Source organism: Panicum virgatum, chromosome 1N (assembly GCF_016808335.1).
Source record: "Panicum virgatum strain AP13 chromosome 1N, P.virgatum_v5, whole genome shotgun sequence".
NCBI classification, from domain to species: Eukaryota; Viridiplantae; Streptophyta; class Magnoliopsida; order Poales; family Poaceae; genus Panicum; species Panicum virgatum.
Window position 1 is genome coordinate 14,843,648 of NC_053145.1, and position 26,202 is coordinate 14,869,849.

Sequence of the window (26,202 nt, forward strand, 5' to 3'; positions counted from 1 at the left end):
TCAGAGCTCAAATTTCACCCTTCTAGCAAAACTCCAACAACATGCAAACATCATATATATCATGTTGGTGGGTATGAACCTAAGTGACACAAATTATGAGTTTATGGATCTAAGAATGGACTTTCAGATCTTGTGGACAAAAGTGACAAATTACAAGTTTATGGACCCAAAGATGCAATTTCGAAGTCGATGGACTCTCATAAGTTGGTGGACATCTTATGCATTTTACTCTAAAGAAATCATGGCTCGAGACCAAATAATTGTTAAAAAAAACTATTTGCCCATCTGGTGAGATGGTTAGATTAGATGAGAAGATTTCCCATACATCCAGTCCACTAAAATGTTCATAATTCACAAATACCCCTCTGGTGGTGAGAAATGGCCACCATATACTAGTACAACACACCGCTCGGCAAAACAGTTGAGAATGCAATTTGTAATGTTCATCGCTCATATCATACATTGCGCTGCCAGCTCGTCTTTTCTCTTCAGAACATGCTAATCTCATCTCATCGTTCAGAGCATGAATTATTAACAGATTGTTACAGTAAGTGATGGTACATTGCTGGGTTTATCCACTGGATACCCAAGAGCTCCGGGAAGGAACTGTTTCTTGATATACCGTGATGGGTCGTGAGCCCTGGTCTAGGATGCAGTGAGAATTTCGCTCTTCGAAGCAACAGTAATCTTCGGTGCTGTTGCAGCTGTTTCCTCTGGCTGTTCCTATAAAACGGTACACCGGTTCTCTCCAATATGAGCTTGCTTTCAAAAATATTCTTAAACTGTGAAAACACAACAAATATAAAGTAATCGCAAATACTGATTTGTAAAAACTTACCCTTCCCGTGGAAAAGCAATATGCTTCTAGCTCTTTTTTAGCAAAGGTCGGAAGAACAAATACTGCCCTATGCATCTGTTCAATGACAAAATTAATCAGGGTGAACAAGTCTAGCGGAAGTGATCTCACATCAGGGATTCAGATGATTGCACTCAAAAGGAGTGAGCGAAAAACAGAGCAGTAGGTATCCAAATATCCCCGCATTATAAATAACACAGATTTCAATTTTATCATAGCACAAAAGGGTAAATTAATGCAGTTAGATTTACAGATTATCTCAGCATAGAATAAATCCCACATGCTAAGACAAAAAGGCTGGATAGGTTGAATCATATATTGGCACAACAATTCCTATGTAACTGAAAAAAGAACTGACCTCTGAATTATAAAATCTGATCTCCCTTCCAGCTTTTGTAGCTCCTTCCAATTTTTCAATTGGATTTTTAGGAGTCAGGAAGTTGACCGGTGGGCCTTCTTTCGCACATAGCAAAAACCCAATCACTCCACTGCAAAATTCAAGTAAACATTCTGTATGAAAACATAAGTTCCAAATGGAGAAACAATTAAAACTATAAAAACTTCTTTGTCTAGAGCTGCAAAGCAAGAAATCTTGAGCATGGACAGCATATATGTTAAGATCTCCAGCATTGACTACAGCAGATAATTACTTCATGGTTACATACATAGTTTGGACTTCGCTTTCCGGAAACCATATATGCTACCCTTCTGAACTAAATAGCATTTATCTCCATTATCTAATTTTTGTCCAGGAAGGTTAATGTCGATGTACCCTTTTGCATGATGCTTAACTTTCTTTTAGCACAATTTGAAGTAGAAATTGAGTGTCATGTGATTATTTCTCTCTTGGTAAGTCTAATAAGGCCTATCCAAAATGACTGCTTCAAGAAGATAACACTAGAAACCATTTGTAGATTCAACAGTACGAGAGGCCAACAGAGTCTGCATTGACCAGCTAGCATGACTTGATTAGGCAAAATATATAGACAATGTTGGAAATATTTGCTCACTAATGTATTGTCAGGCTATGACTGGTTCCTTGCATGAGTTGAGCTAAGCCCCAAATATCCTATGATTGCCAAATGAACCAGCGCTGGCACCAGTTCACTGTCAACAATAGTGACACTCATGAGGATTGCAGTACCATCTTGTTGGGACAGAAGAAAAAGTAGCTGAATACAGAACTTGTTCTCATACCCAACCCAGGCCGTCAAGCTCATGTCAGAAATGGATAAAACAAGAAATAATCGCAGAAACCATAAGTTAAAGTCCCTCAAATATGCATCCATTCGACTCAGCAAAGCACACAACAGACTTTGAAGCTTGCACTACTAGGCCCCATATAATCTTCAACTTTAACAGAAAAGGAGCAAAGAAAGATAAAATAATAAATCAAATGAATAAATGCTATTTAAGATAATGATTTTAACAATAGCCAGCTCTATCTGTTCTATGTCATTTAAGGGTAAGAACTGAAAAAAAAGGATATAGTCCTTAGTTAATGAATGTATAAAAAATACTAATTTTTCATTTGAATAATGGGGTGTTTGTTTAAGACATGCGCTGACTCTTGCAGTGAAACAGAAATAGCTGATACATGTTCAAAAGATAATGAATGACACTGAATGACTTCCAATAGACAACTAGAAAAACTAAAAAGTGAAACTGGAATTATATTTTAAGTATACACTATGACAACCCAACAAAAAAAGAAATTAGGACCAGTGACAACACAGAACTTAAATAGCCGTCAAGTTCATGTAAGAAATGGATAAAACAAGAAATAATCGCAGAAACCATAAGTTAAAGTCCCTCAAATATCCATTCGACTCAGCAAAGCACACAACAGACTTTGAAGCTTGCACTACTAGGCCCATATAATCTTCATTTTTGAAGGAAAAGGAGCAAAGAAACACAATAAAAAATAAATCAAACCAATAAATGCTATTAAAGTTAATGTAACAATAGCCAGCTCTATCTGTTCTATGTCATTTAAGAATAAAAACTGTAAAAAAGTCATATAGTGCTTAGTTCATGAATGTATAAAACTACTAATTTTTCATTCCAATAATGAGGTGTTTGTTTAAGACATGCGCTGACTCTTGCAGTGAAACAGAAATAGTTGATACAAGTTCAAAAGATAATGAGTGACACTGAATGACTCCCGAGGGACACTATGACAACACAACAAAAAAGGGGCATTTGTGTTCTTACACCTATTTTGAAGTGCAATAGTGATTTTGCCCTTATTTTTTTAACTGTGTGATTTTACCTTTACTATTCACAAGTCAATGCAATTTTACCCCTAGTCAACGGTCAAATCAGGGGCAAATACGCAAAGACCAAGGGTACAATCACAATGACTTGTGAAAAACAAAGGGCAAAATCACAAAATTAATAAAATAAGAGTAAAACAACAATTGCACTTCAAATCAGGGGCAAGAACACCAAAAAAAAGGAGCAATGACAACACAGAATAATTGCAGTTTGTAAACACCATGCAAATACATGGGTTGCAACAGGTCATCTTTAACTCATAATATACCAAAATCAGTGTTAGCTTGTGAAGTGCAACAGTAACATAAGAATGCCTAAATTAGTATTAAATAAAGTCAAAATGTAAAAAAAACGATAAAGATAAGGAGAATAGATAATAAAGAGTGTGAAGAACCTCGGGTATGTTGGGACACTAGTCCAGGCATAGTGCACAGAACCCTTGAAAGTCTCACGGCAAATTGAAAGCATATCCTGAATCAGATGTGTATGCAACCACATACTCTCAGCTTGATTACAAAGAACTCCACCAGGCCTCAAGGCTCTAGCAATTGTATCGAAAAAAGGCTTCTCCACAAGTTCCTGAGCAGGCCCTGCAAATGCCAAGAGTAGCATAAATAAGAACAGAACATTTGAATGAGAATTTGATAGGGCAAAAGTTCTGTTTGCAAGTAAAATCTGAACACGTTATTAATCAAGTAATGCAGAATAGCTAGGGATGTAGTAAACTAAAAATAAAGAAGCATGGATCTCAGGAATAATATAATAGGAAGCAAGAAACCGAAATGGACAGAACAGATATACAGCAACAAAGACAAAGTTAAGACTTTCCATGGCTTTGTGTTCTAGAAAGACAATGCATAGCAGCATTAACTCACCTATTGGGTCCGATGAATCAACAATGATAGCGTCATATGTACCTTCAGGAGTATTTCTCAAGAACTCCACAGCTGAAAGTAGAAAAGAAGTCATTATGTTGTGAAATTACAAAATCACAAAATAGGGAATTTAATCACATATGAACAAGTAATGTAGTATCAACATACCATCGCCAACATGAAGTTGAACACGAGGATCTTCAAATCCAACAGACAATTGTGGGAAGAAATCTTTGCAAACCTAAAAAGTTAAGATGTATATCTATATCAACAAGGCATAGATAGTGATTACACTTCAAAGCGAATGTCAAAGAATCAAAGGAGAAATTTACATCAATAACCAGCTGATCAATTTCACATATGTCAATAGACTCCACAGAACTATGTCTGGAAATCTCTCGGAGTACACCTCCATCACCACCACCAATAACTAAAACCTGTAAAGTAGTTCATAAAAGAATAAGTCGCTATCATGCTACAGTTTTCATTCAAGTGCAGATAAAAAAATATTCCATCTGCTAATAAATAGCTGCAGAATATCTTCCTGTTCAATTTCTGTTAGTGACAATACAGCATGACTATACAATATTGAGGAAAATCAGGGATCGGAGGATATACTTTTTTAGGGGATGGAATGGAACAAAGTGGGAGGTGAGTAATCATTTCCTGGTACGCACATTCATCCTTATCAGTCAACTGAACAATGCCATCAAGCACAAGGACTTTACCATAGGTTGACGACTGCACACAAAAATTACCACATTATACACAACAGAAGCCAAAGATAGTTTTTATTTCTGGTATCAAAAGACGACATGAACCTCAAAAACTAAGACTTCTTGGTATGGTGACTTCCCCTGGTACAAGATCTTCTCCACTTTCAAGGAGTGGGCCTCTCCTATATACAAGAATAAAATCACAAGTGATATGAGAAAAAAGTAGAATTGTTTCATTCTAGGGCAAATGACAGAAAATACGACAATGAGCACAATTGGACATCTGGTTCAATGGCAAAAGAGCATATTATACAATGTCAAACAATGGTATTTGTACAAGGAAAAATCAACATAGTTAAGGACAAAGAATGCTGACTAGTGAGTATAGCTAACGCATTGATGGTGTAAAGTTGGAAAATAAATTGAACACATTACAGAGGTCAGGAAATGAACCCAAAAGAATATAGGCATTCTTGTGGAAATGACGGAACTATGCACATTACAACGGTCAAATAAAAAGGGACAAAGCATCACTCGGCTGCATATGCACTCTTATGTTAAGTCTTATCAGCTGATATAAGGTCTTTCTACCATGAAAATCTATGCAGACATAAGACACCAAATCACTACTAGTACAGTCACCAAATAAATCTGGTAGCAAGCACAGTGCTAGATCAACTTTCTGCAACAAATTCGTGAAAACTTTATTGTACTTGTAATTATGAAGATATCATCTTAGGAATATTCAGAACCATTCTTTGAAGAAAAGCTTGGGCGGATACATGATAACTTTTATCAAATGCTAGAATTTTCTTTCGACAGTAAAAACAAACTCTGATTCAATCATTCACTGAATAAATAAATAAGTTGCAGCAATTGAGCACTACAACCTTCTCTAACATAAATAAATGCAGGCATGCAGTTGTCCAGCAAATACTACATATCTATCAGAATATCATTACAGACAAACAATTTAACTTTTAACTTTATACTAAAATTACTCTTGTAGACTATTGTTAGAGATATATTCATTAGGTAAACAAAAAATTGATATATTGGCAGTGGCGGGACAAGTACCTGGCCACATCGGATTATTGTAGTACTGAACTTTGCTTGCTTTACCTGCATAATAGGGAGGAATTTGGTCAGACAAAACAAGTGGAGATTGGAGAATGATAGTAGGTAGTAGAAGCAAGATGATCAAGGGTGTGAAGCACAGCCTGGACATACCGCAGCGTGATCGTGGTTCAGTGAACCAGCCCGACACCACTGTAGCATGACACTTGGCCTCAGACTCAGGTGCCGCGGCCCTGGCCTTGACACAGCAAGGGGGCAGCGGCTTGGCCGAGCCATCAACCCCAGTCCCCTTTATCTGCGCCGTCCCAGTCAAACCATTTCCTGCGCCTCCACCCTCCATGGACCCTGTTCCTCTTTGGAGTTCCCAGCCTCTGGATCAATCAAAGCAACATCAGGCAGGAAGCAGCAACCAGCTGCAAACGCAAAATCAAGGAGCAGGTTCCGCGGCGGCAGGGCGAGAAGGTTAACAGGTGGCAGGCTATATCCACAGCGAACGTGGGCCACGAGCGTGGTGACAGATGGTTGGGGGCAAGGGCAACAACGGCATGCTCACCCACCCACAACAACCTGCCGGTGGCAACAAGGACGTGACTAGAACATGGGATTAATCAACCAGTTGATAATCCTAAAGCATCCAAATTTCCGAAATTAAAATAACAGGGATTTGAAAGGAGAAGCCTTTTTTCCCCTAATCGCCGCCGTACGTGCTCCACAAACACCACCTGCAGAAATCGCTCGAACACGCAAAACCTCAAGAAACCGCTGGCGGCGGCGGCGGCGGCGGCGGCCAACCGCCCAAGCGACCCTCCCGGCCGAAGAAAGGAATACGGTCAGTACCGGCGCAAAAGGGATTGGGCGAAAGCGCGCGTACGGTGGGTGCTACTACTCCGGAAGCTTCTTCTAGAGGGTACATGGTCAGTAGGGTTGCGGCGTCAGAGGGGAAGGGGGCTCCTTACCTGGGGCGCGAATGGCGAGGCGGGGCGGGGATGGGGAGAGAGGAGCGGGGAGGTGGCGGCGCGGGGGCGAAAGAAATAGAGGAAGGGGAGCAGGAGTGGCGGGCGCCGCGCCGGTGGTGGTGCGGGTGGATTCCCTTCTCTTTTCTCTGCAACCCCTGCCTGGCACCTCTCTTTCCCCTCTTTCCTTGTGGGAAGTCTCTAGGAATCTGTGCTCCGTTTGCTGCGGGGAGGAGAGGAGAGGAGATGCGAGCATCGTGTGGGTACGTGGAGGAATAGAGGCCGTCGGATTCTGGATGGGATTACTCGTATGGAAGCTTTTTTTGAAAGTTTTTTTATTGAAAAATTTTTGAGAAGGTTTTTTTTAAAGAAGACACCAGCAATGTATCTCATATCTGATTCATATCAAGAAAAACAATTGGTAGTTGTTATCGCCATAAATTAACAGGATTAATTTATGGGCCGAAAGCAAGATGAGCTTAAATCAGAAGATTGAAGAAGGCTTGTAAATCGGCTCCTACGTGAGCATTTGGGCCACATGAGCCATGTATTTTAGATTTAGTTTAAGGTTATAGATAGAGTCCAGTCGGGATAAGATTAGTTTAGATTGTTTCCCAAGTCTCCAGACTATAAATATGTACCCTTTATTATTCGTAAAGGAGAGTGTCATCACGTCTCGCAACACAGCAATCTCGGCGCATCGCCACCCCTAATCCTAGGGTTTCATCCAAGTAAGCACCATGCTGCCCTGATCGCTTCTCGCGATCAGGGCAGCGTTGTTCTTGCTCTTACCTTGGTATTACTCGTACTGAAGCGTTTTTGATGGCGAGTAATGCTAGTTATCTTGATGTTCGTAGCATGGCTTTTAGTAGATCTATTGTGCTTCGTTGTTTATCATCTACGAATATCATGTTGTCTCTGTGCAGTCACGTTTCGATCTTATACTAGTTCTTGCCGCATAGAATTAGTTGTACAGAAACAACACCCTGCTTCTTTTATGTTTAGTAGATCTGATCTGTTATGGTTTGCTCTTATTCTTAAGAGTTGGCGTAATATCTATTAGGTTAGGCCTTGCAAACGGGTTGGATGATCCGGTGGCGTTTTAGATGCTTTATCTTAGTCTTGATAGGGATTGTTCCGGGAATCGGCTCTTGCTAGTTCTTAGGCCTCTGTTTAGGTTCTGGTTTAGTTATCTGTTACGTTCGTTAGGCCCAGTCACGTGTAGGACGTTCCGATCTAACAGTGAAGCTTTTACCATCGTGGATTAGATTAACTAGATTTAATTGAAGCAGCTTTACAGTTATTTGCTTTATTTATCACATCCGGATGCAAACAGATCTCTTCTGACACCGGGACTCGATCGGCTCTTTAATGCCGATGCAAGAGTCGTCCCGGGGAGCCGACCACGGCTCGGACTTATATTTCCACGTGTTTGTGTGTGCAGATCAATCGTCGTAAGCACGTCCGCACCTTTCTCGATCGGCTCTTTAATGCCGATGCAAGAGTCGTCGCTGCTCGCCGGTGGGTTTCGACCGACAACAGTAGTATAATAGAAAGACAACTTAACGCAAGACGACATAAAGAAAATAAAAATATACCAAATAGCTCTCTGGTCGTCTTCTTCATTCGATTGTTCGTCGAACAAAATTCAAAACCATTTGTGTATGATTTGGTAGGCTGACCGGGTCCGGTAAGGTACTTACACACCCGATGTCATACCTGAACTTTCTTATCGTGTTTATATTTGCGAAACATATTGGATAGATCTTTTTTTAATAATGAAAACGAGTTCCGGCCTCTACAAAGTGTACACAGCCCATATTGGATAGATCTATCCGTACATATACCGTTGAGTCGCCAACCAACTTGTTCTCACCTTGGTATTGTCAGAACAATCGTATCATCATGTTCATAAAAAAGGAGAAGAGTATGAATTCGAACCCACACTGCCATCCAAGCAACAATCAATGACACAAGTAACAAAATGAGCAGAGTAATAACATTGCAGTTCCTTGTCAAGAAAAATGCATTGCATTTTGCAGTAGATGTAACAATGTACACATCAAGCATCTTCGATTCTCTACTGACCAATTCACCAAATCGAGGACACTAGATTAGGGGGAACTAAGAAAATCAAGGAACAAAAAGTGATTAGGGGAACTAAGAAAATCATACCCGCACCCATCGGGTGCGAAACCTGCGGGTAAAATTGACATCCTAATGCAATAGCAGTTTGATTGATTGCATATTTATTTATGGTCTGGCACGGACAGATCACAATAGAAGTTATCCGATTGTCCACAGGAGAATATATTGCATAAGATAAAAATGCTAAAAACAATTGGGGTTTCATGTAATTTTGTATAGGCTAGCATATTTTAATGGCTCTTAGTTTACCACAGTAAACCTTAATTATCTTAAAAACACTAACATCACTTAACAATATTAATACCATCATTAGCTGGAGGCCACTACATCAAGTACTCCAAACCCGCGGGAAACAAACTTCATTTGTGTTTCATGAGTCAAACTCTGTGCTGCCTTTTACACTTGCCGGACCAGACCAGGCTAGGTCGGTCTATAGGGAACCAAACATCCACAAGCTGCATCATGTCACTTGTGCGTGTATGACTAGCTCAGGGCATATTGCAGCAGAAAGGAACGATCATCAGTGCTAATGCATGCGAGATCGTACTCCCATGCGTATAAAGATTAAAAGAATCTTAATTTTTGCATTGACTATCTAAGTTAAATACTGAATGTACCATTACATAGTTTGTATTATGAGATTTTAAAAATGACACATTTGACTATATTTGAACGAAAAATTTTATAACTTTTTTTCTAAAGCTAAAATAGTTTCACTGGTGTGAGCCTCTACCTCAAGGCACAAGGGATGGCAGACGGGAAACGCTGTCCTCTGCGACCGTAGTGCCTCCAAGGCTCCAACAGCTTTCTCGGTACCTTCCCACTAGCAATTATGTGGTATCTACCTCCCAGTCCCAAGGAGGGTAAACGTGCATATTTCACTCTATAATAGGATGCATCAAGACTTTCTCTATGTTTCTCACGTACTAGAAAGGCCCTGTAGGAAAGAGTTTGTAGCATTGTGATTACAAGAGTCTCGGTAGCACTTTAAGTTTTAGAATTTCGTGAGAGCGAATATTTTAAGATTTAATGGCATTGTGCTTTCAATGGTAGACGAAGTTCCTGTCGACGGTGAGTCACCTGTGGTGGTTTCATCAATTTTGAGAATTTGCCAGCTCGATCTTTGAAGATACTCATAGATGTAGGATTTGCGAGCACGTGTTCATAGGGATGAGTGTGCGTACGTTGTGAGTGTCTGAGTTGTACTATGTAATCTCAAAAAACAAGTTGATGTAGACTTTAGTTTGTGCATATAATAATTATGGTATCTAGGTAAATATTTTTTAAAAGCAACATAGGTAAAATAAATTTGTCACTTTGTTATTTCTGCATAGGTGTCATGGTCTACAGTCCATTTTTATACTTGGTATATATTTTGGGCTTTCTATTATCGTAGCACTATCATTTTGGTAGTATATTATTTTAGGTATCGAAATGGGTTTATGAATTCTTTTTGCTATATTTATTGGGTAAAGGGCGGAGCACAATTAGTTGGAAGGTTAATGTATTTGCAAAATGAGAAGATTTAGACTTTTAATCATGTGGCAATTAATAGACGTGATGGTATTTATTTTGGTAGCATGAGAAGCCATAGAGGAACGGTAGTACGATATTATATTTTTAGCAAAATAGAATCGTATGTTGAACACTTTGAATTTACAATTTTATTGTGTAGCGAAACCTTAAATTTTGAAATTTTGAGCATTTTTGTAGAAACCCTTTGAATTTGAATTTGTATTATATAATAAAGCTATAGAGTTTGAAATTTTGAGCAACTTTTGTATTGAATATTTTTTAATTTGAAGATGTTTTAGTGTCCAAATTGTGGATAGAACAGATCACACGTAAGCATTTGGGCAAACTAATTGCGAAATAATTTTAAATTTTAAAATTTGTTCTACAATAAAGTTGTAGTTTCTGAATTTTTGTTAAAATTTTATATTGAACCACTTTTGATTTTGATGTGTTTTGGTGTTCAAATTTTATGTATAATGTAGTTTGTGAAGAAGTAATGAATGGAATGGGTTATAGTTTGATTCGATAAGAATCCAAGGGTTTTGCTAAAAAATCCTAAGAGAGAACTAGGATGGCGGGTTGATTTTATAAAAATTTAAGGTTTTTTTTGTAAATTTCCATGAACCGGAGGGTTGGATTGCATGTTGGTTTTGATAAAAGTTGTAAATTTTTTTCACAAAAATATCTGAGAGAGGAGGCCAGACTATAGATTGATTTCACTAAAGGACAAGGGCTTTCTCGTAGAAAAGTCTGAGGGAGAAGACCGATCTGCAGGTTGATTTAGCTAAAAGCCGAGAGTTTTTTTCTTTTGCAAAATACCTGAAATTTGCATGATCCTGGCTATCCACCCGCCGGTTGGATCGGCTGTGATTTGTTCACGACGTGGCCACGCTTCTACCGTACCTTTTGGTGCAAGAATCGTATTGTAAGAATATAAGATTCCACTTTATTAAACAATCACATATTCTCTTTATTCAAAGTGCCTATATCATCATTCAAATTTTCATATTTTGTGTCGACTTGAACTCACACGATGCGCGGTATGTAACCAACCTTTTCTATATATTAGGATGCTCTTTTATAGCATTAATAATAATTTTCATGGCGTTATCACTCTCATATAGTCATATTCACTTTCAAACTGTATCACGCAAACAAATTTTTGTGCTTATGGTTTTTTAACGCATCCAAGTAAAAACGTGAAAAGATCATATTAGATTCCTAAACTAGCTTTTACACTAGAAGTGAGCTTTGGCTGACATGAAAATAAATTATGTAAAATCCAACCACACACTTATTGAACCTATCCTAAATAACTTAATGTTACTTAAAAGTGAGATAATTTGTTTAGAATTTCAACGTGTTCGTGGGTGTCCTTTTCTTTTCCTTTCCATTCTTCTTTTGTTTTAGACCGTGTTGCCCTCAAAACAATAATAGCGGTGGATGTCTTAGTTTCACACAAGTCCTGACTTGAGTGCAAAATAGTTGTCATCTATCTCTATTAAGTTCGTGGCAAAATAAAAGGTGACTACTCAGCAGGGCATGGCCGTCGCTCAGCACCAACGATGCTCAACGTGTGCTGACTTCATGTAAGATATGTGTGACTCACATACTTTGGTAAGATATGTGTGACTCAGCAGAGCAACTCCAAGAGTACCCTTCTGTGCATTCAGCAGAGATCGCACTCTTCTGTAAGGCAAAGATAGCACAAACTTTTGGTATCCTTCACATGTGCGCGCAACAGCAATCCACCAAATTCAGAAGCAGGGACTGCATAGCTGATCGATGCTATGTCCGCGTGATCCGCGTGCTGCAGCATTCATTTCCTCCTCGCTCTGGCAGCATGCCAACAAACTCCACGGGAGGGACGAAAGGAAGTCAGAAACCCAGTAGAGATTGTAGTGGTGGTTTATTTCTTCAAAAAAGATTGTAGTGGTGGTTTAGTTTTTTGCAAGTGTCGAACATTCAGAAAGTCTGTTCGTTTCAGCAGCAGGAGCTCATTGTTCCATCAACGTCACCATGCGAATAATTAAACAAACCATCAACTCTCATGAGAATATATGCAGACAACTTAGCAAAAGTGAACTTTTTATTTGCGGTAGCCTATTTATTCTAGGGAATATGTATCTATCTGTCTAGAGTATTTTCTGCTTTCGTTCTGTTATCTATCCATGACGTAAGGATTGATTCCTACTATTCTTTTGTTGAAAAAAAAACATTTCTGAAAGTCCTACCTTAACTTTGAGACTATAAAATTTACCTCGTTGTTGCGGAATTGAAGTATACTATGTTAAAATTCTTATACAACTCATACATTCCACTCCATGTGTTACAGTCTCACAGAATCATCTGACTCATGGCATAGAGAATGGCTTCTTCAGATTTGATTTCACTTGCTCAAACCGGTTCAAGCCCTTGTTTGGATGGCGAACCAAAAGAATATCAAAGTCGCACTGTCAGCATGTGACATTGATGGCTGTCTGGCGGCTAGGGGTTGTCTCGTCATTGTCGGGCTGGCTACTTGCAGCGAATCATGACGGCTGGCATTGCTTGGCAGTTGTCAGTGTGGTGTGGGGCAGCGTCATTAGACAGCGCTTGCGGCAACGGCATCGCGGGACGACTTGGCTTGCAGCAGACTGTGGCGGGGTCGCTCCACTTTGTTGAGCTATTCCGATGCAGTACATCGTCGGAAGACGGTGCAAGCGACTACCCTAGCTTCCTATTGCCGGCAATGGCTTTTATGGATATTCGTGGTTGTGCCACATTTCCCTTGTGCTAGGGTGTGTGTTTTTCTTTTTGTGGTTATGCCACAAATTTGCCCATGTGCTTGGGCTCTAGAATCGGTTTAGAACTAGTTTAGTAGGTGGTTGTCGAGGTTTTAGCCCGGTTTCCCTAAATTAGCCGAGCATTCTAGGTATTGTCTCATTTTCCCTAAAAATGAGGCTTTTGATCTGTGCTCTACCACACTTTTTGAATACAATTCAGGTAGGGATACTCTCCCCCGGTGACCATTCAAAAGAAGAAGAAGCTTTGGAAGTGTGATCAACAGGGATAGCACATCAAAAAAGAGATTATTCCCAAAAGTGAAGCACTCTAAAAGGAGATGCTCTCCCATGGAGGGAGGAGGGGATTGCAGGGAAAATAGACCATCTCTCTCAAAGCTCGATGGAGGGATAAAGCACAAAGTTTAGGCATCTTAGAAGAGACCACTAAGATAAGCTGACCAATTACTACTATCCGTAGCTGTCTACCAAAGGCATGTACATGTGGTTTGAAGCTTGGCAGAAATTTGACTTTTGTACCATGCCGTTCACATCTGACATAACCAGGATGAGATGTGGCACAAAGATTCCAACATCAGGTTATTCCTTAATGGCATACAAGAACGCTAATGCAGAGCATTTTATCCTCTCAGCATGAAATTCAAAAACAGATGATCGAATATGTTTATGAGAGAGTTAACTAACACTACTTCATGTTCCATTCCATCCATTCCAAATTATAATTTGTTAAGTCAACTTGTCTAATTTACAGTATCTTTAGTTTTCGAAGTTCACAAGTGGTAGGAATGCAGAGTGGAAGTACTAGTATACTACATGCATTGCGTTGTATAGAGCCCATGTCAATGTCATACACATAACATTAATTTAAACCAGACAGCTTCAGCCCATTTGGTGTCTACTATGTATGTACATCATCCAGTTCAGACCACATTAACAAGCAGTCAAGCACACATCACCTGAGACGAACGCTGTTTAATAACAGGGCACGGAAAAGATCACTCTTCTTCAGCGAAAAAGTTGGGTTCTGCTGGCTTCAGCAACAGCCTTGAAGGTGCCTTTTCCAGCAAACGGGCCTTTCTGGTGGCATTTCTCCGTAAGACCCGTACCATGTTGCAAGCGAAATGTGTGGCGTAGAGCGCTGCACCAAGACTGCGAGAAGTAGAGCCGTCACCCACAATGGCCGCTTGGAACCTCATCTCCTTTTCGTACAAACTATCCTCCATCTTCTTCCTGCAGTACCTGTGCCAGGTTGCCTGTATGAAGCAAGCAGCCCAGGTCCTCCATTGCTGCGAGTAAAATCTGAAGGTGTGCCGGAGCTGCTTGCTGTGGAGCCTCCGGTACTGGGTGGCCACAAACCTCAAGTGATCAGCCCTTAGAGAGAAACCTTCGACTTCAGACAACGTCCTCACTGTCCTGGTGGAGCTGGGAAGGTTTGAGCCTGATGTGGGATCCAGAGCCCATGTGAAGAGCTCTTCGCCGCAGAAGTCGCCGCCTTTGAGAACATTGGAGTTGAAGAAGCCCATTCGCCCACCATCTGTAGTCATGCTCTCAAGCGTTCCTCTCATGATGAAGAACATCTCATTCACTGGGCCGCCTTCGTGAATGATGCAGCTTCCTTCTGTGTACAGCATGGGCTTTAGACGATCACACATGGCGTCCAAGAGCTGATCATCCATCTTTTCAAACATTGGAACCTGCAAAAGTAGTTGGAATTATGAAACGAACATGGCACCATTTATACCATTTCGAGTGTTTTTGGTGATCGAATGACAATGCAATCAATGGGACTAATATGATTGTTAAGATGACCATTCTCAGGCGTTTAGGTTCAAGTGATGACAAAGACAAGAGAAGATAGGCGTAGCTAGGCCCGAAGGGCCGCCCCTACGGGGGTTCCACTACCCGGTTAACGGACGGGGGTCGAGGGGGAGCCGCCCCTCGCGGGTCTCAGGGCAGCGCCCTGAAAGCTCTTCGGATCAGGAGCATCGGAAGAACCGATGCCTAAGCATCGGTGCATCCGACGCTTGTCGGAAGAACCAACGCTATGATGTTTGGTGCAGAAGGGAATCGAAACCAAGTCAGCCTATAGGCACCGGTTGAACCGACGGTCCAAGAAAGGGCATCGGTGCATTGGGCGTACTGTGTATCAGAGACGATGTCAAGTGCCCAGGAGAAGTTTCTTCAGCACCGGTTCAACCGACGGTGCATCGGAGTATTGCGTCGGTGCATTGACGTCAGCAGAAGAGAAGAGCCCAACAAGTTGCTGTGAGAGACCGGTTGAACCGACGCCATAAGCATCAGTTTTACCGATGGTCCCTGGAGTCGCTGCAACTGTGTCAGAGAAGCCAACGGCTACTTCAGTTGCTTAGAGTGATCGGATGAACCGACGCTACCCATGCCAGAGGCATCGGTTCATCCGATGATACGCAGATTTTCTGCTGACCGTTGGAGCAACGGCTACAAGACTTGGTGGCCTATACATACGCCTCACCCCGGCCATTTGAAGCTTGCTGAAGTTGCTGAACATCCCACACACACCAAAGAACATCTCCAAGCCATCCAAGAGCATCAAGATCATATCCTTAGCCCTTAGCACACTTTGAGAGTGTTGTGTAAAGGTTAGCTTTTAGTGGGTGTGATTGCAAGGCCTTGAGCCTTTGTGCTGTGGTTCTCTAGTGAACCAAAACAAGAGTTTGGTGCGCCGGCACCTTGGAGCTTTGGAGCTCGCCGGCAACGTCATCGACCCTCCGACTTGGTGTGGAGCGGCGATGACACTTTGTGCGGGGGACGTGGAGACCCTCATCCTTTGTGGAGAAGCTCCTTAGTGAAATCCGGGGCCAAGGTGGCCGTGATTGTGTTCACGGAAGAGACTTAGTGGCCGAGTAGCAATACTCTTAGTGAGTGCTATAACAACGTGGATGTAGGTGTGTCTTTGTGGCTAACCGAACCACGGGATAAACACCCGCGTCAAGAGTTTGCTATCTCCTATCCCGCTCTTTGAGCTTCCGCATTTCATACTAGCAATTTGTGTGACTTTACTTTCATAGAATAATTTCTTGATAGGAAAGGCTATAGATTGCTAAACTCTTTTGGGATAGAGATTTCACACTAGAACAACCTAGTTGCACATCTAGATAGCTTGTTTTATTTTAAGTTTTGTGCAAACTAGTTGGAGCCATAGGTCAAGTTTTTTATTAGCACCTAATTCACCCCCTCCCCATCTTAGGTTAGAGCACCCGATCCTTTCAAATTAAATTAATTAATTAAGGGATAATATAATAGAGTTCAGATATCAAGATGGAGGGAAAGAGTCTCAAGTATTCCTTTTTCCATATATTTCCGGATTAAACCTAAAGGTATAGGAAAGTACCCTCATGAGAAGTGATAGACAAAGATGACGCTTTACATCTCTCCTAAGATCCTTAGGAAGATTTATAAGAAGGTCCTCTTCATCAACCCCTTGCGTCTCTTGCCATTTGTATTGATCATGACGCAGTATTCGTTCCTTGATATGCTCAGGAAGTAGTCTGTGTGCCATCCATTGCTGAATGTCACGTCTTTTCAATCTCATTTCTTCTATATGCCCAGAGGCTGATTGTAAATAGGTCTGCAATAATTCAACCAAAAAAATTGAAAAATTGGTCAAGTCACACATCTCCACTGATAATATATATAATTCAATTTGAGGTTCCTACTTACAATAAGCTCTTGGTTTCATACATAGCATAAATACACTGAAGTACAAAACATATGGAGGGCAAAATCTTATATATGATAATTCATCATATAGAGAAATTGATTGTCATAGCTCGTTGATTTGACGGTTGTAAAAGAAAAGGCCACTTGAAACCTCTTGAAATTCTTCCAAATAAGATCCCAAAGTACTCCCATGTTATTTTGAAAGAAATCAAGTTGGCACAAGCATCATTCGATTACATGTAAAAAAAGATGCTTATATTACCCAGGGTAAGGACAGGAGATTCTTTATAAAGATCTTGCATTGGACCAATATCAATGACGTGAATGTCAAATGTTGAGGCTACTAGGAGCAGCAGCATCTCAAGTCAGTAGCAAATACAGACCTATAACATATGAGTTTAATTAGCTGTTTGGTGCTAATGTCAATATTGTTTTGTGAAGCTGGGATGGTGGCGTGCAATGTGTTTTTCATTTTCAGTTTTTAGTATAAGACAAAATAGGTATTTTGGTTCCTCAACTTTGATCTAAGAGTCAAGTTCATCCTTAACTTTCAGATAGACTAATATAGTCCCTCAACTTTTGTTTTTGGTCAAACTCATCTTCGTGCTATATTATACTCTTATCAACATGAGATTTATACAAAAAGTCCACTTTAAGCTTGTCTCCTTCCCCTTCTAAATTCCTCAACAGTTTATTATTACTAAAAAAATATTTAGCCAATGCAAGTATATCAGTGTAGTGGCATAAGCATCAATGCATTGTACCTTTTGCATTTATCTCATATTATTATGGAGTATAATATCAGTATAAGGATGGGTATGACCATAAAATAAGTGTTGAGGCACTATATTGGTCAATTTGAAAGTTGAGGGACGAAAATAAGGTTGATGGACCAAAATGACTATTTTGCCTTAGTATAACTACTATTTTTCTTCAGGCGAATATATTTCCTCTAGAACACCAATATCTAACTACAACAGAATTAAGTAAACAAGTATATGGGGTCACTCCCTCTGTAAAAAATGCACAATGTTGTGGCCATCTAGCTATATGGTCTTAAATGTTCAAATTTTACGTTACTATTTCTAAGATGTGGTAGTAAAAAATATATTAAGCTATGACAATGTGAAAGTATTTTTTAGGACAAATATTGTAATATTTTTGGATAACTCAAACATAGTTCACTGTATTTTAGTGGTCAAAGCTGGAGAGGTTTGCTTTTCATTTTCAAGGGAAATGGCTCCTGTTGAAGGGCTGTTTTCATTTCACATTGTTGAATCAATTCGAGTTTTGTTTTACAAAAACAATACTATAAATCTGCAGGTGCACAATTTGCACCTCCAGAAAAATAAATCCTTGGCACATGTTGTACTTATAAATAAATTACCACTTAATCGAACAGGACATATAGCAATAAAATTCCACCAATGCTTAAGACTGTACCTGCACATTACCAATAAGTAGCGCCAATAATACTAAACCTGATGTTGAGACAAAAACAGCAAACAGATTCTCCCATATGTAAGTGCTTGTTTTCAGGTTTTGACCATAAGAACTGCAATAGAAAAGGCAACACATAAATACAGGACTCAGGGTACTATTCTTTGGTGAGGAAAAAAATGGTTTCAATTACAGACGCACCATAGACTTTGTAGCCCCCACCAAAAGCAGTAGAATAGTTTTTCGAAGAAACTCGTCGACTGTGAAACATTCTGGAGAACTGGTAGGTAAATTCCATATATTGGATCTATCTCGGCATTACCATTTGTTGGGCAAGCATCTTGTAAGAAAGTATTATTTCCATATACAGTACTTCCACAATATAAAGATGCATGATCACAAATGTGACGGAACCGCCAAATTAAAACTCTAAATTAAGCGAAATGACCGTCATTTGAACACATCAGGCGCATTCGTTTAATGGCTCAATTTGGCGATCCTTTCTCAACCCACGGCCCGATCGAAACAACACTGGTAGTCCCACGCGAAGGTGGGCGCAGATGGTACAAGCACGACATAATACTTAAAAATACATACACAACACGACTATGAAACATTAAGTTTTACAAAACGAGTTAAAATATACATATAGTTCACATGAGTTGCATAATTTACAAACTTTACAACAGATGTACTGAAGTTCGAATAGAATAGATCCTACCACTACACTAGCCTGCAAAAGTCCTGATTTTTCATGACCGGTCGGACCGGTTCCTCCAACCAGTCAGACCGGTCCAACCTGGCCTAAACCCTGACTACCGGTCAGACCGGTCCACTGACCGGTCAGACCGGTCGAAGCAAAAACTGAGGAGATGCACACTCAGCCCTTAAGTGTGTAATCCACCGACTTCCTAACCTAAGGGTCTCGCTCCACCACCTCCCACCCCTCTGCATCCCGGCGGATGAACTTTATACAGCAGAGGCAGAAGTCAATGTCGGTCTGACATGAAATAATTGTGGCAACAAACCCTGAGTATACTAATACTCAGCAAGGCTTATCCGACGATTGGGTATACTTAGTCCACATAACTAGACATGCAAAGCTTTTTGGCTAGTGGTTGGTTTTGCGGATAAAAAGCAACTACAAGTGGGTCCTTATTTTCCAAGTTTTAGCTTCATTATAAAGTAATCGAATTAATAATCCTCTATGATTTGCAAATCTACAGCAATCATGGTGAGCAAATCAATAATTAGATAATATCAGCCCGCATCTTATCTCATTTATTTCATTTTCTTGCTACGATGTGACCAAGATATCAAGGCTCTCATGACCGCGAGACACGGCGAATCGATCCGATTTAACCTTGCAAGGTGGACCTAACCAACACGGCACGCATATGCCTTGTCGGACCACACGCACCAACCATTCCCCTCCCCGCCTCGAACTACAGAACCGCCCCACCTATATATAGTCAGGCCAGCCCTACGAGAGACCACCAAAAGTAAACATATGCATCCCAATTCTCCATGACCACTCGACTGCCCTAAGGGGTAATGATGAAGTTCTGTACTTTCGAAGCAAGGCAGTACTATGCTTACCGGTTTCGACAACCTCCTACTCCCGGCATGCGGTTAGTACAATTCAATCTCCGATCAGCACAGCCGACAACGGAACGGTCCTTAATCGACACAGACGGATATACACCTTCCCCGTCCGGTCTCCCATCCCCTTTCTTCCAAATTGAATCTTGAAATTCTCATGTACCGGAATATAAATAATTCATATATCTCGTGAGTAACAGAAAATTACTCGACTTCTACCGAGTCTTATTAGCATGGCAAAGCTATCGACCTACACATTCTAGTGTCAGACTTCGGAAACCTAGGAATTATACAACTAAGGTTCCAAACAATTCATAAAACGTAATGCACAATAGTGTGTGTGTGTGTGTGTGTGTGTATATATATATATATATATATATATATATATATATATATATATATATATATATTATTCCATATCCGAGCCAACCCATGCTGCGCTCCTCCTATCCGACTCCGGTTGTTTTGACCACGTCGCACCGCGCACGTCTGTAGGCTGGTGGGCCCAGAGGATAACGCCTGATTTTTATTTTTCCAAGCACGCCACGCATGTGTCTCTCGTTCAATGCCAGGAAGATCCACACTGTTGGTGTGAATAAGATTGGCCAATGTTTTCCGACTAATAATATCTTTCACTGTTGTTGTGAAGTTGAATGACCAATGTACAGATTTTTGTTGAAACGTCATTTTTGTCAAAAACATATACTCATTCTAGAGAAAGAAAATATATTACGCATATATTCAACACAAAATAGTACTACATCCAATACAGAATAAAAATCACAAAAAAAAATCTAGGAAAGATGAATGAACAATTCAAAGACTAGCAAAACAACAAACCCTTCAAAAAAAAATAAAGAGCTAAGTATATGGAAAAAAAATAAAAAAGGATTAGGATCCATAAAATCTGGTGAACTAAGTATATACACAGGAAACAGTTTACAGAGTTTGAATCTACAATCTAACAAGCGATGGGATACAAGTGAAGCGAATAAGCTACAAGCATATGGTGGCCTTCACCTACATCACACATGAATCCGCCATGTTAACCCGAATTTTCTACACTCCCTTAGGCTGCTATTTCAGCAATGGCCATCATCTGACAGCTTCTTTGGATATCTTCCACAAGGCAAACAAAACTCAAGCTTATTTGGATATCTTCCACAAGGCAAACAAAACTCAAGCTTGTTTGTTCTGACCAATCTGCTCCAATGTGATCTTGGAGCTGCAGGAAGATGGAAATAGTTCAAAATGACAAGCCATATATAATTGATAGCTAATAATTCAGCAGAATGGTCACGCACTGCATACAGGAGGCTCAATCCTTGTGGATGCATAATATAAAGATCCTTTGTCAGTTTACCAGGCTTCTTAATAGAATGGATCAGAAATTACTACCTTGTTAGGTAGGAGTTGCAGAATAGCACAGCTTAGGTTGCGGACTGACCTTGTTGGAACTAGTGAGTGCAAAGAAGGCTCGTGCACCACTGATGAAGTCTTGCAGCATAGCATAGCAGGTGACAACATAGAATTTGTCAGGCACTGCAACCATCGGAGCACCCTAGCTCCATTAGACTCTTGTTTCCATGCTTGTGCAAGGATGTTATATCTGATGCAGGAAAAAAAAAGTTAGATTTGGAAAAAAAAAATTAGTATATTGCACCAAAACTACAGACATGATTAGCAGCACTGGAATAATTTCTTAACTAGTTTAGCTCTGATCCGGTACCAGCAAAAGCGAAGACTTCCGCCTTGTTGCTGTAATCTCAACCAAAATAAGTCAACATACATGAATGGACGAGGTGTAATCTCAACCAAAGCTAAGACATGCTGAGAATCATATCAATCATCCTAATTTGCTCCAATGCGCCTGCTTGATGCCTCACCTCTGCTGATTTATCAGATGACCTCCGTGCAGCAATAAACTCATCAACAATCACACCGCACTGAGCAGCTAGCTGAAACTGAGCTATCAAAATGGCCACAATTTAAACTTGAGTGGACCAGCAAGAAAGAATACCACTGTGTATGACACAATGCTTGCATATTATAGAACTGATCCGATATAGTATTTGATTATCCACATTTCTTAAACTCCATTCAAGGCTGGCATTTGATTTAACTTGGAAACAATGACAACTATTCAGGGAAGCATGCTTTCATGCAATAGACATTGAGGGCTGACATACAAGGAGAAATAACATTCAGATCATCTAGATTTTATACCTTGACAAATAATCCTGGTTAGAAGAAATATACAACCTATAACTTCACCTGTTATTGATGAACAAGGGACTGCAAATAAAATGACAATTATATACTTTGGTAATTGTCCAGAACTTATTAGTGACTACAATAAAACATAAATGCATGAAAGTAAATTAAATTCATGTCTATGCGTGCAATCAAGAGAGCATCCAGCTGCATATCTCTGGCAGAATTTGTGGCTTCAGTGCTTCTACAACTGTGGTTTCTGCCCATCTAACAGCCAAACAGCACACATGTCGGCATGTCGCTGTGCATTAACCATGCTAGTATGCTACCTCCAACAGCCATCACCTACCACATAGTAAACCATTTGCCATTTTCCCCATGCTAATAGTGAGAAAGCAGCACATGGTCCACATAGAGTTTTGTCACACCCTCTTCTTTTGTTTATGCCATCGGCATGACCTACACATGAGCGAGCAAATCAACAAAACTAATTGGGTGGCATGAGCAGGCAAGCCACCAAATCGTAGGCAAGTTTCCTATAATTTGATGCCGTGCTACGTTTAGGCTGCATCCCAGGCATGTAAGCATGTTAGATACAGGAGTGCAAGTTATTTTTTTTATTGCTGAAAAGGATGGATAACAAAAAGTAACACAACAATAGCTTCTCCACATTGGAATATTCATGTTAAAGTTATACTCATCATCTGTGCTTTGTCAGATATTCAAATTTCAAAGAGCGCACTCAGATTGCAAAATTAAAGGTAGAGGAGATCACTAAAGCTAGAACGATGCATTATTTTATCGAGGGAAATGGTCGTACATACTAACATACTGGGCAAGTAGAGGAGCTGCCGCCGGGAGCGAGGTGGGTAGGTCTCCTCAGCCTGCTGCGCCCAGCTCTTGCAGGACGACGACCCCGCAGCCGCCGCCGCCGATCCGAGCTCCGCCGTGGCCGAGGTGAGCAGCGGGAGGTGGAAAGGGTACTCGCTGGAGGCGGAGATAGAGCTCCCCGTGCCGTAGTTGCTGCCGCTGGACTGGGGCTGCAGGATGTTGGCGGGTGCTGGCCCTGCGGCCATGGCATCGTCGAAGAACTGGGAGAGGAGGGAGTAGGTGGTGCGGTGGGCGGCGCCGGGGGGCAGCTCCATGGCCCAAACCCTAGCGTCGGCGTGGAGGACCGGCGCCTCCCGCGGCAGCGCCCCAGATCAGGGAGCGGCGCATAGCTGGGCGGCTGGGCCGTGCGCCCATGCCGCTGGATCTGATACATGGCGGCCGGATTTGGTCCATGGCAGCTGGATCTGGTGCCCGGCAGCCCCACATGGCCAGGAGTCAGAGGAGAAGGGAGCAGGATGCGACATATGAAGTCGGAGGAGTAGGGCTCGGGCGCGACCTCTGCGCGTCCGCCACCACTGGCCTCCAGGCGGAGCTCGCCCAGGGAGGAGGAGGCGGCAGCTGGGCGCGACGCGAGGAGAGCGGTGTCGCGAGGAGGGGGTGCAGCGTCTTGGGTTATGCACCGGGGCTTGCCTTCGGTTTGTTGCTCGGTACTGTGGTGAACTGGGGCTTGGGCCAGGTTCTCACGCCTCTCCTGCTGCTGAGCCTGTTCCAGCGGCTCCTGTGGCTCCGCAACCACCTCGTATACCACCTCCTCAGTCATGGCTGCTACACATTTGCATATGACATGAGAAATGCATGCATGATTTATAAAATTTAGCAGCTAACCAATACCCAAAACAATTTCTACCTAATTACCCTAACTACCCTAACCGAACCCTCTTAGCCACGGCCATACCGGTCAGATCGGTCCATCCGACCGGTCAGACCGGTCCAGCATGACCACTCGCAGAGAGTTCACAGGGTCGGATGATCCGCCCATATGCCGGATGATCCGGCCAAATAGTAATTTTAGCCTCTGGTATGATCCGGATTATCCGATACGCAGGCCGGATGATCCGGACCCGCACCGGTCAGACCGGTCGCCCGACCGGTCGGACCGGTCCTAACCAGACCAAAAACTAGAATTCTTGGCGCGGCGAAAATCGCCCACCAATTTCCAAACCCATCTATGCTCTAATTCTGGGATGCAAATGGATGTGTTTGACCAAAGGGAATCGCTTAAAGCCATCTAGAACAAGATATCGAGTAAACACAAGCTAAAACACCTAGAATGAGTTTTCCCCCGGAAGAACTTGAACCCACTGCACAAACCTATCTAGGTTCTAGCTTAGAAATGTAAACAAAGATGATTGACCGGAGGAAACCGATTTAAACCCCCTAGAACAAGGAACTTGCCAAACCCTAGCTTATTTACCTTGGGGTGAGCTCTTCCTTGCACCAAGAACTTGAACTCAAGCCGCCCAGGAAAGGAGCACGCGGGATAGATGATCCACCACCCAATTGAAGCTCCCTTGGGCCTTGGATCAAGGGTAGAGGGAGGGTTTTGGGTCTCTAGGGTTTGGGTGAGGGAGTGAGCTCGGGAGAGAGTGAGAGCCAGAAAGTGACGGTGAGGAGGAAGAGAGAGCAGATGAGTGAGAAAAGGGGTGGTTTAAATGATGTGGGGCCACATAACCCCATGTCAGCCGGTTCAACCGGTCTGACCGGTCGCTCCGACCGGTCGGACCGGTCCACCCTGAGCCAGCCCAAAATGAGTGAACCCTTTCTCTAATGAACTTGACGGCCGATTTTTGAAGCTAATGACCATAACTAGGCCTAATTATGGACGATTAACACCCGAGGTGTTACAACAACCATCTTGGCCACTACAAGCTTCTCTCCAACAGGTTTCTTCTCGTTGAATAGCAAGAATGTACCAGAAAGCTCCAATGACCTATAAGAAGTCAATGCTTCGGTAATAATATACTAATGTTTTGACCGTGCACAAAATGATATGTGGAAAATTAATTGAGATTAGCTTGTGTGAATCAAGAATAGACAAAAAAACACAGTTTCAGAGATGGAAAGTGCGAGATTTAGAACTTATACTCTCGTATCAACAAATGAATGGAGGACTTACATGGCTAGCAAGTATATAAACTAGAAGGTTAAAGGCAGCACCCGGCCATGCTGTATCCATAACTGTACCAGCTGATCTTCTGATTTGATTGTAGAGTGGAATTGTTCGGATCAGTCGAGGCACATATTGACATATGACTATTAGCATCAGTACATTTTTCTCCGTCATAACCTTCGAACCTTGGAGATGGGGTCTTACTAACAGTACAAACACCTGATGATCAAACATATCAATGTCAGCAACAAACTTACAATAGACAAGTAATCATTGAAATGAAAATAAATCGTTTGTTCGTTCAAAAAAATAAATCGTTTGCAATATTCAGTTCTAATTTATGAACAGTGACTTACTCCTATACATGAGAAATCAGAATTGCAAGCAGGTTTGCATGATGTAGATACAGACAGAGCTCCATAGTTGAAGGTTAACTAAGTAAAGTGGCATAAAAAGTACCTGAGGGAGTGGCAGGACAGCTAAGAAATCAATCAGAAAATATGTTGTCAAATACCGCTTTGCTATTTCAAATGTGTCCTCAACCAATACACCGCGACCAAACACTCTAGAGGAGGAAGCAGTAAAGCCTGTCCTGAACTGAAAAATTATACGGAGTACATAGAAGATATCCGTAAGAGAGCGCAGGAGACTTGCTATCTTCTCCAATTTATGATCCAGGTACAAGCAGTTGCCGTCACCATCAACCGCCAGGGCGTAGAAGAACAGCGAGTCCACAGAAACTGAAATAAGACATGATATCACAAATAACTTGTTCCATGTCTGCAGGAATTGCCCCTGAGGATCAAGAACCCTTCCCTTGGACCTCATTCAGACCGAAGCTTATTTGTTCAGAGTTTCAGGATGCCACGTGTATTACTATCCTCCAGCTAGCCGAAGTTGTTCAAACAATGTTATCTGATCCAATACAATGCTCGATATAGTCTGATCTCCAGTCTGATGAGCTCAATCCATGTTATACATTTTTGCAGCAATTCATACTATGGTGACTTATGAGTTCAACCGGATGGACTTGGGGTCGAGCCGGC

At 41.5% G+C, this 26,202-nt stretch overlaps 2 protein-coding genes across 4 annotated transcripts; both read right to left on the reverse strand.

Annotated features, from left to right (window-relative positions):
• Positions 1–263: 263 nt before the first annotated feature.
• On the reverse strand, positions 264–6,962 carry LOC120655281 (spermine synthase-like). 3 transcript variants are annotated; one of them, XR_005667405.1, is made up of 13 exons: positions 6,758–6,946; positions 5,955–6,172; positions 5,802–5,846; positions 4,830–4,906; positions 4,627–4,749; positions 4,341–4,445; positions 4,177–4,249; positions 4,009–4,080; positions 3,528–3,723; positions 1,867–1,963; positions 1,215–1,344; positions 839–913; positions 264–723 (listed from the first exon to the last, which is right to left on the reverse strand). XR_005667405.1 is itself a non-coding variant. In XM_039933035.1 (12 exons), the coding sequence occupies exons 2-12, from the start codon at positions 6,139–6,141 to the stop codon at positions 646–648; spliced, it is 1,161 nt and encodes a 386-aa protein (XP_039788969.1). In that variant the 5' UTR covers positions 6,142–6,172; positions 6,758–6,962; the 3' UTR covers positions 264–645. The 3 variants fall into 3 exon arrangements, 1 of the variants encoding a protein (XP_039788969.1); XR_005667404.1 differs by having other exon boundaries at positions 1,867–3,723; positions 6,758–6,947; XM_039933035.1 differs by lacking the exon at positions 1,867–1,963 and having other exon boundaries at positions 6,758–6,962.
• Positions 6,963–14,195: 7,233 nt separating this feature from the next.
• LOC120653340 (cyclic nucleotide-gated ion channel 1-like) lies at positions 14,196–25,984 on the reverse strand. The gene is made up of 7 exons (XM_039931099.1): positions 25,616–25,984; positions 25,163–25,375; positions 24,898–24,976; positions 18,541–18,766; positions 18,343–18,454; positions 16,571–16,807; positions 14,196–14,894 (listed from the first exon to the last, which is right to left on the reverse strand). The coding sequence occupies exons 1-7, from the start codon at positions 25,982–25,984 to the stop codon at positions 14,196–14,198; spliced, it is 1,935 nt and encodes a 644-aa protein (XP_039787033.1).
• Positions 25,985–26,202: the final 218 nt, after the last annotated feature.